Source organism: Equus quagga, chromosome 1 (assembly GCF_021613505.1).
Source record: "Equus quagga isolate Etosha38 chromosome 1, UCLA_HA_Equagga_1.0, whole genome shotgun sequence".
Lineage (NCBI taxonomy): Eukaryota > Metazoa > Chordata > Mammalia > Perissodactyla > Equidae > Equus > Equus quagga.
In genome coordinates this window covers 25,764,815-25,779,085 of record NC_060267.1, presented here as the reverse complement: position 1 = coordinate 25,779,085, position 14,271 = coordinate 25,764,815, and the positions used below count along the sequence as shown (strand labels likewise).

The following is a 14,271-nucleotide window of genomic DNA, read 5'->3' as shown; positions in this document are numbered from 1 at the left end:
TAGATTTTTAAACCATCAGGAGGTTTAACATTGCAGCTTCTCTACAGGTAAGCACTGTGACCTGGGCTAGTTAACTAACTTCTTTTGCCTTTCCTCTAAAAAAAGCATAACGCTACTTCTCTGTGTACTTATTTCAAAGTGCTGATCTGAGTATCCAATTACGTGTGGTAGATAAAAATCATTTCTAAATTCTAGATGAGTCTTTTATTAAGCTAGGCTTCTTCATTTCATTCATTCATTCATTCAGCAAACTTTTACAAATTAGGGATATTTAAATTCTATTGAATTAAAACATATTTAATTTCTACTACATTAAAGAGAGCATCCTCAAGACTGGAATCAGATTTTATTCATATTGCTATCTGTAGTCCTTAACGCAGCACAATGTCCATAATTCGTGCTCCAAATTAAGGAAGGAACAAGAAGGGTAAGATGATGGTTCTGGCAATTGCAAGTTAATAGAGGATGATGAAAAGAGAAGCAGTGATCAAAGCGACAGTATATTTGCATATTATGATTTAGAAGAATCTATTACCAAATATAATTTGTTTCGTTTGACAACAAAGTTAACAAATGCATTAGATGCTTTTGTTTTTAATACACTGAGAGAGAGAAACTAGGAAGTGTTCATTGTTTTACACAATTTAAACAAATAATCTGTGGTTAGTTTAGGTTCTTCATAATTTTACTATGTGTTATGATTATGTCAGTTTGTAGCATTCATTTTTGCCCATCCAAACATTTCCCCAGGTGACATATTTTTAGATTATCATTCCATTGAGCAGTTAATAAATTTACTCTGCTCTACCCGTGTAAGTTTCCTCTTGGAGAACAAAGCCTAGATTAATAAACAAACCTACAGTTTTACCCTGGTAATACTCTAAGACATTAATATGATTGTAAACTATCTTGGACCTTATATCTTTTTAACCTACTATGGAAAAAAACTTCATTTTAACATGGTAAATGTAATAGGAGCATTAGCAATCTGCTCCACCATCAGAGCAGGAGATCATAAGAGTTACAAAGATCTACTCTCATTGAAATATTGAAACATTATACAGTTCACTTGACTTTATTAATGGCTCTTCAGAAAGAATACATATTTAAAGATAGAACAAAAACAAATGTAAGATTTTAATCTCTTTGGATTTCTAGACTCTAGAGCATTGCTTACATAACCATTTTGAATCTCTTACTAAAAGATTTAAATCACAATGAAATTTTGATTTACGCAAATTAAAGTGAAAAGTTATATTCACGGTAATTTTATTTCTGTAAAAATGACTATACAAGTTAAAGCAATAATTAACAAGAGCTAAGTAGTCAATATATTTTGAATCAAGGGCCTATCTTCATGTACTCTATGATTTTCATAATTTAAAATTTGTCACAGCCAATTTGTACATTGTTAAATAAAACACCAACGCTCAAATTGGTACTTATATGCAAATTATTTAAGCATTCAAATCTGAAAGTAAAATTAGTAGCATTAGTTTCTTTTCATAGGAAAGAATAGTCATGCCATTGGCTTGATTTTCTTTTAAAATACATTTTAGATCTATGACTGAAATACAGAAGCACTCATAAACATCATTAGGGAATTGCTATTAGACTGAAATCATGGCAAACGGACAAGTTAAAAAACACTCACTATTTTTAACCTTTCACGGTAATATAAAAATTGTTTATCCATGATTAATTCAATAATTCTGTATTTTTCCTAAATATTTGTTTAAATTCTTTTTAATGATTTATCGTCGAAAGAAAGTCTAGTTTGTTCACTGTTAAATGCCCTGGAGCCTAAAGTTAAATAAGTTTCCTTGTGCTTGGGGTGATTTACTTCCCTGAAAGGAATCACTATTTGGCGAGGTCCTCCTGTTCCTGCAGGGCTGAAAGCAAACACAGAGCACCTCTCAGACTCATGGCAGATATGTAGGTTACGTGTCAATTCCACCTGTGAAAAAATGTCCCTTCACTGCTAAGGCTACAGCTGAACATTCAAAGCTGAATGGAGGAAACTAGGTTAATAATTAATCCAAGAAAGATATAAAGACACCCTATTAAGAGATACAGTTCCTTTATTTCTGTGATTTTTGTGTATCTTATTTTCAGCACCATGAGCTCACTGGGTGATTTTTGAAGAGCAAATCAATCTTGAGATTACTTATTTGGAGCATGTTAAAAAGAGCTTAAGATAAACATTATAAAATGGAAAAAATATTCAGTCTAACATACATACTCTATATTTAGCTCTGTTCTAAATAAAAAGGTTAATATTGATTATAATGAAAAGGATTACAGTGAAATGCTTTGGCAAATAATACTTGTCCTGATAAAGGCAATATTTGTTTCAACAAACTACAATATAATAAATTATTCTAGAGTTATTTTTGAATTTGCCTGTGACCGCTATACTTATACATAGAGTTAAACACACCAAATCTGATTTATTCATTGATTATAAGACAACACGCCCTTTGTTTCTCTATAGCATGCAGAGTTTTAACTTCAGAATATGAGTTATAGGTTTTAAAGAGTTTCCAGGAGTTATTTTAATATCCCATCCTTCAATATGTGTTTTATTTAAAGTGCTACAAGTAACTTATCTTCTAACATCCCTGTGCACTCAATTTCATTTCTAACACCCATCTGGTGACAGCTGAATAGTAAAATAAAATCTGTCAAATTTCATATAATTTTCTTCATCAGAAAGGGAAGTCATCATGTAGTTTTATAGATTGAAAGAAAAGCATGCATTTTGTTTGTTTCTGTGTAATTTACGTACATACTTCACCAAATAATTTATGCGGCTAGCATTAGGAAAAGTCTTGAAGTATCTACCTTTGAATCACAATTGTTTGTTAGGATCTGCAATTCAGTAAATGAATTCCTTGCTTTGAGCACCATGAGGAAGGTGTGATTATTTTCTATTGGGAAGGGTTTGGAGGACTCTAGGGAGAACCGATGTTTCATCTCTTAAAATGTTAGCAGATGTGGGGATGGTATCTCAGACTGGAGCCACAGCATTTGTGTGAGAAAAAACTATGTCTTCTGTAAAAACACCGACTTCATCCACATGGCCGGGTAATGGGTCTCTAAGTGTGAGTGCAGGGACAAACAATGCTTTATTTTTTTATACCATTCCAGTTAGTGCTAAGTATACAAATCCAGTAAGATATAGCACCTACTGTGGAGGACTTTCAAGGAGAGAGAATAACTTGGAGAAAAACAAAGAAGACACCGTTGGAATTGGCAGTTAGAAGCAATTTTGTGATTTCTGAGAGATTTCAGTAATATAAAGTATTGAAATAATATGAAATAATTAATTTTTTTGAAATGTGAAATAATTCTTGTGAAATAACATGGAAACACATAATGGGTTGTTAAAAAGTGGTTATGGAATAAAGTACAAAAAATAGTCCTATATCTGTTCTTTGCAGATCAGGAACAGGAAAGGGTATGAAGCGGAAATTGAGGGACGCAGTGCTACAGAATGGCTTTTAAGGATGGAGAGACTGCAAAGAATAGACTCTACAGTAGAGAGACTGGAAACTGAAGAATGATATGAGAGGCTGGGAGTACAGCAGAGTTGGAGTCACTGATGGGGCAAGGTTCCAGAGGAGATTTAGGAATTTGAAGTGAGAGTGCAAGGAACAATGTTAGGTTTCTAATACTTTCAGATATTTGGGGGGAACATTATCCAATGTTAATGCACATGTACCATTTCTTAACAGTTATTTGTAGTTGAAGCATAAAACTAACACAACAGTAAGTAAGGTTGGAGATTTCAAAAGCAAGAGCAGTGGAATATTTTCCTAACAAAGTACATCTGATTGTTCAAAATCACATTAAATGGAAGGACGCACACACGCAAAAAGATGGGAGAGGCAAATTTGCTTCGATACCCTTTGTTGAAGAAAACCGGCACATTTCCTATGGCATTGAATCAATTTTTATCTTGGCAGTAAAACAGATTATTACAGTTACTATGAGGCATTGTTATTATAATTGAATGGATCATATATGCAACTTGTCTTTTCTGGTAAAGGAAAAAATTTATAGTTTTTGTAGTGAATGAGAACTCCAATGTTGGAAAAAAAAATTGCATAGCCTCTGTTTTTTGTTGTTTTGTTTATTTGTTTGTTTGTTTCAGCACCTAATGTGGCTCCCTCAGATGTGGGAGGTGGGGGTGGAAGCAACAGAGAGCTGACCATAACATGGGCAGTAAGTATTTATAAGTTGCTTATATTATAGGATGCATTACCTGTACTTAATTTCAAACCCATTTTGTTTCCTGAAATAAACTGAAAGAAAAGACAATGCCCAAAGTACAAGCAAGAATAAATTACTAAAATTATTCTTTTTCGTAAATGCTTGTCAGATTTTACCTGGCTTACTATGGCTTAGTGTGCAGTTTCTGTGCAAAAATAGATCCTTGACGCTAAGGAATCTGTTGGCCTAAAAAACTAAATATTCAAGTTTCTGATTCCAGAGATATTTTGAACTCATCATCACCTGGTAACCCAAATGTAATTTATAACATTTCCACTGGACATTCAAAACTTCAAAGATTCAGTTAAAAAACTTGTGTATCATCACCTGTTTTTAAATTAGAGTTTACTTTCTGGCTTGAGACTTACTTTGATCACTAGTGTAATCTATCATGATGGGTCAGTCTTAGAAGCCACCCAAGTAACTCATTGTTAAGGTGTCCAAAACGTTTTATTAAATTTTTACTACCCAAAGGGAAGTTCTATATCAGAAACTATAATGTCTGGAAAACCATGCATCTTAGCTTGATTTTTGAAATGAGAGAGATACTGGGTGTGGGAAAGCCTGTGATAGCACAAACTTGTCTGAATTAGTCATCTTGCGTTTATCTAGGTAACATGTTTTATATAGCTCTACATATCCATTAAATATTTTTAGTATTTAATCACTGCAGATAATCAAAGAACACAACTTAGGCGCCAAAGGATTTTGATGACTACAGAAAAAAATGACAGGTTTTATTCTTTACATGAATCAAATTGGTTTATAGAATAAGTGGATATTTAGCAAAAATTAACTTCAGTTTGTGCTGTGGAGTCATATTTTATTCTTGGCATTTAAATCACATTTTTACATAAACTTTAGAAAAAGAGTTGACTTTTGCTTGTCCAAATCTCGAATTATTTACTTGTAGGTTTTAGTGTCAATGTAGCATACAAAAATGCAGCTATCAGGAAAATTAGAACATCTTACTCTTTTCTATATGGCTTAATGTTCTTAAACTTTGTGGGTGTCTGCTTCAGAATAAGATGGGGAGCTTGTCAAAAATTCAGAATTGGAAATCCTATTTCAAAAATTTGAAATCACGTCTGGGAATAGGATCTGAGAATCATTAATTTTTGAAAGCTCCATAGCTAATTCTGATATACCTTAAATTGCAAAAACTAAGTAGAGAACTCTCAATAAGAAAAAATGTTTAAACTATTGTGGAAATGTTAGGCTATACTATCTAATGATCTAAAAATCACATTTTGTACATTTTTGCAATCAGGCTGTAGGATATCTATGCTGTGCTACCGAGGACAACTTCTTCTACCCTCCAGACTGTATATATTTCTGTATCTTCGTGTTTAACATAAGTATATTCAAACCACTGTGTTATGTTAGTTCAAAGTTTTTCCTCAAGACACCTTAATGTTGATATTTTGGTGAAAAAATAAATATACAGTTTGCACATTTACCTTATCGGCTAAAAAGACTAAAAGATGAGTACTCACTAGAACCAGCTTTAAGTCAGTATTATAAATAATGGCTTGTTAGGGCTGATACAGACTTCTTTATTCGCCAATTGATATGTGTAATAATAAAAAACCCTGAGAAGATATTGCAAAACAGAGCCCTTGCTTCAATATTGGAGTCAGACAAGGGCCCAGAGCCAGCCTCCTACAGAAGAGGGTAATGTCATCTCTTCCTCCTTTTGTCTGCTCCCTCTTTTTCCTCTGACTAGTTTCTATTGTTTGATTGCAGTACAGATATTCTAGAGTATTGTAGAACTCTCTCACTATAGCGTTTCAACTCTAAAGAAACTCATTCATTGAATAAATATTACTTTGTGGACTTGTTCCAGGTCCTGGGGATAAAGAGGTAAGTGAAACTGACAGAAACTCTGCTCTCATGAAACTTATATTCTAACAGTTGAGAGAGACAATGAAGTAGATAATAAGTAACATATATAGCGTAGATCACGATAGTGTTAAAGAGAAAAAATTAAAGCTGAGAGGTGGGATACGGAGTACTGTGGAAAGAGTCTTCACATGGCAGATCCTGTGGCCAGAGAAAAGACCAAGTAGGTGATTTTTACCTCAAGAAAGTGAGAGAGGGGCCTTCTGACATATGGGAGAGCATCTTGGATAGGAGGAACAGAAAGTAAAAAAGCCCAGAGTGGGAGCCCCCCTGGGATGTTCCAGGAAGAGCAAACTTGGTTAGATGAAGTCAGTTTTTGCCCTGGCATTTTCAGGCAGCACTAATTTTTGAACTAAATATGTTTTTACAAAGAATCTTCTTCCGTGTGTATCATTATTATTACTTGCATGGGTTTTTCCCCCTGTTAACTGTATCACTTAAATCTTTTTAATATTGCAATTTCTGTTTAGCCTTTGTCGAGAGAATACCACTATGGCAACAATTTTGGTTACATTGTGGCATTTAAGCCATTTGATGGGGAAGAATGGAAAAAAGTTACGGTTACTAATCCAGATACTGGCCGATATGTCCATAAAGACGAGACCATGCGCCCTTCCACGGCGTTTCAAGTCAAAGTTAAGGCCTTCAACAACAAAGGAGATGGACCTTACAGCCTCACAGCAGTCATTAATTCAGCACAAGACGGTAGGTGAAAGGAAGACCTTGCTAACGTGATGGGGGAGAAAAAACTAATTCTCCGGTTTGCATTTCATTTGATGTCTTTTGGGCCTTGCTTAGTATGATCTTTCTATAGTACTCTGCATTTCGTAAATGAGTGTTATTTTGACCCAAGTTAAAATGTCAATCTCTCCATCTAAATGACAAGAATTCACCAAAACCTTTTTCATCCTCAAATCATGTTCATGGTAGTTAGGAAATCTCCACTAAAATAGTTGGTTTAGGCCCCTGTTCCTGGCTTCTTGATTATAATTTTCAGTCAGAAATTCTCCATAGTTGATCAGAACCTCAATGTGTCTCTGCATTCACAAATACTACTTACAAATTCTTTAGCATATACTTTTTTGTAAAATTTCCCCTTTAATCTCAAAATTGTGTAATTTTGGCATTTATGTAACTTATTTTTCGTTACAATAGCGTGCAGGAATTTATTCAAGGGAACTAAGGCATACTTCTATGAAAAAGGAGTCAGAAAGCAAGTTGAAATTTTTTCTTGGAGAGAGAAAAATTTGAAAGGCCATTTAGGGAAAAAAAAAATACAGATACTGGCTTTCTTTGTTTTTCTAGAAACTTTAACTGAACTGAGCATGTTCCTAGAGGACATTGCTTTAGATTAAACATAATTACATTGATTTCTATGATATCCTATTTAAACTACCATCCTTTTTATTATTTATGTTCCTGTTGAAAAAGATAAGACCTCCTTATAGCTGTGTACTCCTGTGCACTGTGTAAATAATTAATGGCTGGAAAAGCGAGTAGAGATTTCATTGCCACCTGACCTAATGCATTCGTCCTTGGCCAACTTTCTCTTTGCACGTGTGTGAGAAGCACAAATGGAAGAGTTTGACAGTTTAAAACTGTGAGATACCCTTCTGATCTCTTAGAGGAAAAACACTCTATTAGTTTACCCAGTTTGCATTATGTTTACTCCAAAATAAACATTTAGCTATCCCTTAAAACTCACATATGCTCTTCAGTCATAGAGGTATCAGCTTTCATATTTGTTAAAAATTTCACATGCATTCAAATCATTGCATGATCTTTACTTTCAGTACAAACATGAAAGGCAATCTTTTATATATGTATATATATGTGTTCACACACGTACATACTTTTTAAGTTAGCTCAACTAAATACATAAATACATAAAGAGTAGAAATTATTTAGTTTATAGTAAATTCAGGACTTTTTAATCTTGAGTAATAAATCTTACATTCTCTGTGCTTGTTCTGATTCAGCAGAAATATAACTTGACTCTGTTAATAGTTTGAACAACATGAGTACATCTCACAGAAACAATGAAAGTAAAGTGTTTTACAAGTTATCTTCTCACCCAGTACCAATTTTTTACTGCTTCAGTTGATGCGAAAGTAGTCAAGCATAAGGCTATGCTTGTCATATTTTAGTAGCGGCCATCTGTATTTAATTATGTTTCTTTCCTAAATGTTTCATAAGTCTCATAAAACCTGCCTGTACTAAAACTTCATGTGTTCATCTTTCCTTCTACTACTAAGAAATCAATCCTAGTGCCACATGTTTACCTTGACTTGGAAAAGCAACAGTGTTCACGTGCGGGACATTTTTAACATAAAAGAGGATTAGGGCTTGTTAATAAAAGACAATAAAAATTGATCACTCCTGCTTAAGATTTCTTTAATATTTTTGTGTAATTTTCATAAGGGATGTAAATTACTTTTTTCCACTGAACAGAAACCTTTTTGATACATATTTGACTTGATGCCCAGTTGGAAGATTAGACTTATAAAAGCTTTCTTGAGCCCAAGAAGCAGTGGATGTCACAACTTGTTTCAAAGGATCTTAAAAAGAACCCTTAGCTTAAACATAAAAGAGAAAGAGGGAAGTATTGCTGTGTATCTTTAGCTTGTACAAATAGAAAGTATGAGAAAATTGAAAATTAATTGTAATGAACAATTTTCTGTAATAAAAAGCAAATTTCCTATTTTTGATACTGTAGAATTGATAAGCTAAATATAGTGAATTTTAATTTGCATCCACAAGCTTTCTGAAGCAGATTAGTTGGGAGAAATACAAAAAGAAATTAGTATGGTTCTTGCTCGCAGATATCAGAAAAATCCATGAGCTTTCCACATTTACTTAAAAGAGTGTTTGCACGTGTGTATGTATATCTGTGTATAATATTCATGTATATGAGTATGTGTGTGTGCATATATCACTGATGACCATGAAATAAAGTAATATTGGCAAAAATATTACTATTAAAACATCTAATAATTTATTTTGGAAATAGTCAAACTATTTGAAATTATTAAAATATAATCTTAACTCATTCATACAGCAAATGGTGCTATTTGAGTTTTGTTAAATAATCATCTTATATAAGAAGTTAACGTTCTCATAAAATTTCAGCTCCCAGTGAAGCCCCGGCAGAAGTAGGCGTAAAAGTCTTATCATCTTCAGAAATATCTGTTCATTGGGAGCATGTTGTAGAAAAAATAGTGGAAAGTTATCAGGTGAGTTCAATTTTTATCAAACTAAATACGTTTATTCATAAATATATCAGCATAAGTTTTCAAATATGTTGCATCTTTCAATGTTCTGTTTCCCATTGGTTTATGTGACAACTAACACTGTATTCTATGTGTTCAAGATGTTGGGCATTTATAAGCTAATTGTTAAGAGTAAAGCAGAGTTTCCTAATTGGCTTATCTGGAGAGCTGTAACTGTCTTGTGCGTTGACAAACACATGGCCAAAATAGAAACTGAGGTCATAACACTCGTGGTTAAGCAAGATCCTTTGAGACAAACATTGTCATAAAATGCTGGTGAATATCAAGTTTTTTGGAAAGCATTTTGGTAATTTATAAAAGCGTGGTTAAAATGTTCACCCTGTTTGGCTCAGTAGTTCCGCTTCTAAAAGTCCATCCGAAGGAAACAATTATAAAACTCAGATTTTCTGATTCGAAGCTCAAGGCTTTATGCCAAACCACAAACTCCCTTTTGTTTTATTCAGAGAGTGGACAATGAGTGCCCTTCTGGATCCGTGGGCAGTGAGCTGCCACTCAGTCAGCTTGCCCTCTCCATTCTTGTCCTCCTTCTTCGTCTGTCCATGGAATATTAGTTCCGTAAGGGCAGGATTCTGTCTATTTTGTTCTCAGTGCTGAGAACAGTGCTGGGCACGTGGTAGGCAATAAATGGATATTCGCTGAGTGCTGATAGAGATACTGAAGTATGATCAAAGGAAGTGTTACAGTCTGGCTGTCTCAAGGCCATATTTCTGAGATGTAACCACAAAACCAACCTAAATTTTTAAGTTTTAAACATACAGACTAACAGGAAGACTTTATTTGATATCGTGGGTTATGATTTGGGTAGATCTCAAAGAATCTTCAGATAATCTTTGCAAGGGTTCAGCTGAGGTTATTACAAAGAGAGTGAAATGATAAGAGTGGACTGGAAAGGCCCAATATTTCTAGCCTATTAAACTGACAATTACATTTACAGCTGTTAGAAAAGAAATGGGAAAGAGAGATAAATTCACTAGATGTTACAAACCCCTGTAATAAACAAGTCCAAGGTATCTTGGGAGAAGACATCAATATTTGGAGCTTTCAAGCCATATTTTGGACCACAGGATTTTTTTCTTCTTTTATATTATTCATCCCTAAGTAATAAAAAAGAGAAAAAAGATAATTTAATTTATAACCCATCATTGAGTCAAAGTGCTATGTATGTTTTGCTTTGTTAAAAACATGCCAAAGAATTATGTATTGTCTTTGCCTAAGAATTATATGCTGACTATTTTATAACTTTCAACATACAGAGTATGAAGGAAATATGAGATGGGCAGCAATATGCTGCACCAATGAATTCAGACAATAATCAGAATATGAGCTCTTTTGACGGGGAAGTAGACATCAATTAAGGATTCTCAATGAAATAGCAAAAAGTAATCTTTAGCAGATAAGATTTTCTCAAATGATAATTTCAAGGGAAAAGTGTATGCCATCGAAGAGTTTAGTTTCACATATTTCTAACTTTTTGCAACTCCACACTAAGTAGAAAATTGTAAGCTTTGTTGCTGAGCAGACATGGGTTTATATCTCAGCTCTGTCCCTTAGGAATTTTGTGGACAATTTACTTGAACTTTCTGAGCCTTGGTTTCCTTACCTGTAAAGCTGAGAGAAATCACCATCTCGTATCCTGTTGTGTGGAAGAAATGAAATCACCTGCATTTAATACTTTTCCCTGTTTTATGTCATTGGACATTTGAAGACAATGGTGATAATGATAATGATAATGTTCATGATGATAAGAATGATAATATTTGTTAAGACTTTGCTATGCTAAACACTTAATTAAGTTTATTGTATTGAATCCACAAAACCCTAGAGGTAGACACTATTATTATCCCCATTTTAAAGATGGAAAACTTGAGGTTTAGAAATGTTTGTGTGAGTAATAATTGGCATAACCAGATTTGAACCTAGGTCTTGTCTTTCCAGAAAATGGTTGATTAAAAATCCTGGAAGTAGAGCCCAGCCCCATGGCCAAGTGGTTAAAGCTCTTTGTGCTCTGCTTTGGCAGGCCTGGTGTTTGTGGGTTTGGATCCTGGGTACAGACCTACACCACTTGTCAAGCCATACTGTCATGGCGACCGACATACAAAATAGAGAAAGACTGGCACAGATGTTAGCTCAGGGCTAATCTTCCTCGAGCCAAAAAGAGAGGAAGATTGGCAATGGATGTTAGCTTAGGGTGAATCTTCCTCAGCAAAAAAAACAAAACAAAAACAAAAACAAAAAAAATCCTAGTAGTAATCACAGAATTATTGTTTCCATTCCTTCTTTCTCAAAAACTTTTTAAGTCTTTCACACAGAACCTGGAATATCAAAGAGACAAGCATGAAAGCTTAAAAGAGAAAATCCGTAACATCTATTCTTCTATGAGAAAATGCCCTTGTATTAGGGGTAAACGCTTGACTGACTATAATGTGGTTATTGTTTCCATTTTAAAATATGAAGGGAGAAGCCAATGGTTTAACAAGATAGATGATCAAGAAAACTAATGCCCCACTGCATTTCCCATGAAAATGTGCTATGGGTCTAAGCTATAAAGAAACAAAGAAAAAAAGCAGCATATTAAGAAAATTAAAAGCTGGAGAAGCCCTCGTCCTGTGTGACTGACCCCATCTCAAAGTTAACTTCCTGACATCTAAAGTGAGAACTGTAGGCAATTAGGTTTAAAAATAATCGTCTCTTCCCTGTGGTTTTAAAATGTATCTCAGTAGAGTGTTTAAGTTTTACCCAGTTTTTTCTCTAGTTTTTTCTTTCCTAGTCAAAGAGGTCTCACTTCTAGTCTTAATACTCAGTTAGTTTTCCTGCAGTGTAGGTGAACCAGAAGAATACAAGAAGTCCTGCTTCTCAAAGGCATATTAGAACGTTGGGCTCCTGCCCAGGAATCCGGAAAAGACTTAGTTTGCTCACCCAGCAGGTAAAACATTCACTCAATTTAATGAAAGCAAGCAAAATATGCTATCAGAAATAGTGGATACAAAAACTCTTAGCAGCTGAACTGGAAATTAATGCAGACGATTGATTTCACAATTAGATTATCAATCCTGAGTCATTTACTCAAACATTTTTAAGGGTTAAATTATTATGGTGAACATAAACTAATATTTAGGAAGTGCTTGATTTTTGGAGAAGGAGTCTATCTTCATCTGGATGTCTCCAAAGTGGAGCCTGACACATGAGTGTGGGAAAAGTTAGTGCTTTTGATTTTTCGTTGTTGCTGTCGTTTATTTGTTTCTTTGTTTTCAATGCTCCCAGGGAGCAGGTATGAGGAAAAAGCAGAGTAAACTGGAAAGAAGGAAGCTCAGATAGAAAGATGCTTTGCCCTATTGGCAACCACTGTGCCCAACTGGTACTCCATCCCCTGGGATCTTTGAGGAGCTTCATAAATGTGGCTCAGAATTGCCGCACCTGGGATGAAAGGGGAAGCATTCGTCCACCCCTGTGTCCCATTGATTAAGGGTGGCCCCCGGGACATCACCTCCCCTCCCACTTCCGTGGACTGTTGAGCAAGGTTACCACCACAGCATCAAGGACAACACAGGACAGGACATGAGATATTAGCGACACTAGCAGAGGTGAAATGCTAACTAGTAGTACTTACAGGAAACTGGTTAAAACCTGCATAGAATTGTTTGGTTCTTGCACCAATGGCTAGAATAAAACAGAACTTTGAATGGTTCCCAAGAGGTGTAAGAATACAGATTTTGAACGATTTATACTATTGCTATTTCTAGCCCGTGGAATGTACTAATACTTGAATTAGTCTGGGATCTAGATAATACAAAGTTATTATATAATATCTTTTTAGAGCTTGAGCTTTTTTGTGTCAGAGTCTCATTTTTTCACATACATAACCATATTTAGATTTTTTGCTAAAAACTGTGTTAAATCCTTAACAAAGAATATTCACTTGTCAGAAGATATTGTTTCCAGAAATTTAGAATTGAAAGGGGAAGAATTTAGAAATCTGATACAAAAGTTTACTGAAGTAGGGAATAGTAAAATGGAACAAGCCTAAATTTCAAAAGTGCTAAACATCTTTGAGCACTTCCCTAATTGTGACATCCATTTCTTTATTCTAAACCTCTTCGGGAAAATGAGATTAAAGAGCTGTTTTTCCTACAGATTTCTTAAATTTTCCAAGGAAAGGATATAACTATATATCTATTATCTCTGTACAAAAGTGGTATTATTGTAGCATAAATTTATGGAAAGTATAAGTGTTCTTTATTAAAAATATGACTTAGCTCTTTTTCTGAGGCTTTTCTTTTTAGCTTCCTAATAGTTTTCTAAAAAGGTTTTCTTGGGGCAAGATCTCTCTATCAAAGAGACTAGTAATTTTATGTGAACTTAAACATTTTGATTTCTTCCTTTATTTATAAGATCTGTGAAGGCAAAAAACACGTTTGCTTGGTTCTCTACTGTCTTCCCAGCGTCACAGTAACTGGTACAAAGCAGGTGCCCCATAAATTTTTGTTCATGAAAGAATGAATGCCATACATCAAATGCAGTCCTAGGCACACAGTGTCCGAAAATAAATCATGAATACCTGTCCTCAAGGAGTTTATAATCTAGTAGTAGTAGACACCAGTAATAAGGCGATTCTATAATTGTTTAACAAGCACTATGATAAGTCAACATTAGACACAGGATGTTGTGGATTTTTTCGAAACATGTAGAAAAAAAGAGTTAAAATTATAAAATGCCATACCGTTAAATACCAATAAATAGACTATATGTTGCTCTAGCCTGTGGAAATGAATTTATGGTCTACTATCCATAAAGCAGGGCCTGCTTT

At 34.4% G+C, this 14,271-nt stretch overlaps 1 protein-coding gene across 5 annotated transcripts in view; it reads left to right on the top strand.

The window, feature by feature from the left end:
• The window catches only part of CNTN1 (contactin 1), a 342,015-nt gene that overhangs the window by 280,499 nt on the left and 47,245 nt on the right, over window positions 1-14,271 (top strand). For all 5 annotated transcript variants that reach the window (XM_046642426.1, XM_046642443.1, XM_046642435.1 and 2 more), the window contains 3 exons: window positions 4,157-4,227; window positions 6,648-6,882; window positions 9,307-9,410. In XM_046642426.1, the coding sequence (XP_046498382.1) occupies window positions 4,157-4,227; window positions 6,648-6,882; window positions 9,307-9,410 (410 nt within the window). The remainder of the gene's footprint in view (window positions 1-4,156; window positions 4,228-6,647; window positions 6,883-9,306; window positions 9,411-14,271) is intronic.